Here is a 2336-nt window from a genome sequence, read left to right on the forward strand (position 1 = left end):
CCCCCCCCCCCCTCCACTGCTGTGACCCAGTGTCCAGTGTGGAGGTCTCACCTGAGCCACAGACAGGTGACCGTGCAGCACCGAGAACGTCAGAGCCACCCAGCGCCGACTGCTGGGGTGAACCGACGGGTGTCTGGCAGAGCATCCTGGGACCTGAACAACACACACACACACACACACAGAGACACACACACACACACACACACACACAGAGACACACAGACACACACACACAGACACACACACACACACACACACTTCAGTCACAAACCTGCTGTGACGTAGAGCAGTATTTCTCGAAGAGTGCGTCCCTCCATATCTTAGCAGAAAGTTGAAAAATGGTGCGTTCACTTCACACAAGAGCGGCCATTTGTACCCTGTTGCCATGGGAACGTTACAAAGTGACATCATTCTCAATCATCAAACAGCAGCAGCTTTTGCAAGATCACGCAATTTCATTGCAATAAATTTCCATAACTGTCCAGCATATTTCATAGCATTTTTTTTAAGTAAACGTAATCAAGGATCTTTGCAACAACCACAACAAAACTGAGTAGATTCAGTGAAATATCATCGTTTTTATTTTAAATTAAAAAAGTAAAAAGTTCTGTTTTTCTGTTGTTTAACTTAAGCAATAAAGCCGACGGCTTCGCGGCAATGTCTCAAATGTCTCTAATGTCTCAAATGTCTCCAATGTATCCAATGTGTCCAATTTACGCTACACATGATCCCCAATTTGAAGGAAACAGAGGGATGAGGTTCAGGGTCACTGTCTCTGAATGAGGACAACCTTCGTCTTCATTATGATGGACACAGAGACAACAAGTGAGGGAGCTATAAGACAGCAGTAGGAGGCCTGTTGTTTTGGGGGACATTTTGGCAGTTAGGCAGTCTTTATTGGGTCTGAGAAAGCATAGAGACCTAGAGGATGTTGGAGGGGGGTCAGCAGCGGGTCTACCTGCAGGTCCAGGTCTGCTCCGGCCTCGACGAGCATCTGCACCAGAGCTTCATTTCCTGCTGCAGACGCGTACATCAGGGGAGTCATTCCCTACACACACACACACACACACACAGACACACACAGACACAGACACACACACACACACACACACACACACACACACACAGAAACACATACATATACATATAAAGAGACTTCAGATACAGTATTAGGGACCACTAAGGTCTATATAAAGAGACTTCAGATACAGTATTAGGGACCACTAAGGTCTATATAAAAGCATCCAAAAGCAGCATGTCATAGGACCTTTAATAGGACCCCCCCACCTCACCTGGTCGTCCATGGTGTTAACCCCCTTGGATCCCAGAAGCTGTGTGGCCTGCTGGACCAGATCTGCTCGGCCACTTGAGAGCATCCTGAAGCCCAGATCCAGCTGGAACTTGACGGAAGCAGCTTCTGCATCCAAGCCCTTAAATGACTGGAAACAGCACTCGGGACTGAAGAGAGACAGAGACCGACAAATTGACAGCATGAGGACAACATGAGGACAACATGAGGGCAACATGAGGACAGCATGAGGACAACATGAGGGCAACATGAGGGCAACATGAGGACAGCATGAGGACAACATGAGGACAACATGAGGGCAACATGAGGGCAACATGAGGGCAACATGAGGACAGCATGAGGACAACATGAGGGCAACATGAAGACAACATGAGGACAACATGAGGGCAACATGAGGACTACATGAGGACTACATGAAGACAACATGAGGGCAACATGAGGACTACATGAGGACAACATGGGGACAACATGGGGACAACATGAAGACAACATGGGGACAACATGAGGGCAACATGAGGGCAACATTAAGACAAAATGAGGACAGCATGAGGACAACATGAGGGCAACATGAGGACAACATGAAGACAACATGAGGGCAACATGAGGACAGCATGAGGACAACATGAGGACAACATGGGGACAACATGAAGACAACATGGGGACAACATGAGGGCAACATTAAGACAACATGAGGACAACATGAGGACAACATGAGGGCAACATTAAGACAACATGAGGACAGCATGAGGACAACATGAGGGCAACATGAAGACAACATGAAGACAACATGAGGACAACATGAAGACAACATGAGGACAACATGAGGGCAACATTAAGACAACATGAGGACAACATGAGGACAACATGAGGGCAACATGAGGACGACATGAGGACTAAGAAGAGCGTCCTCTGGTGGACAGACTATGCAACGCCATCACTAACAGGGACATTGTAGAGCGTCCTCCGGTGGACAGACTATGCAACACCATCACTAACAGGGACGTTGTAGAGCGTCCTCTGGTGGACA

General features: G+C 47.8%; 1 protein-coding gene across 1 annotated transcript in view; it reads right to left on the reverse strand.

The window, feature by feature from the left end:
* Positions 1–2336, reverse strand: part of LOC117955581 (ankyrin repeat and BTB/POZ domain-containing protein 2-like) — a 36623-nt gene that overhangs the window by 16719 nt on the left and 17568 nt on the right. Inside the window, exons 6-8 of the mRNA XM_034890201.1 lie at positions 1293–1458; positions 959–1048; positions 52–153 (exon numbers count right to left, since the gene is read on the reverse strand). Coding sequence (XP_034746092.1) covers positions 52–153; positions 959–1048; positions 1293–1458 — 358 coding nt within the window. The remainder of the gene's footprint in view (positions 1–51; positions 154–958; positions 1049–1292; positions 1459–2336) is intronic.

This window comes from Etheostoma cragini, chromosome 1 (assembly GCF_013103735.1).
Source record: "Etheostoma cragini isolate CJK2018 chromosome 1, CSU_Ecrag_1.0, whole genome shotgun sequence".
Lineage (NCBI taxonomy): Eukaryota > Metazoa > Chordata > Actinopteri > Perciformes > Percidae > Etheostoma > Etheostoma cragini.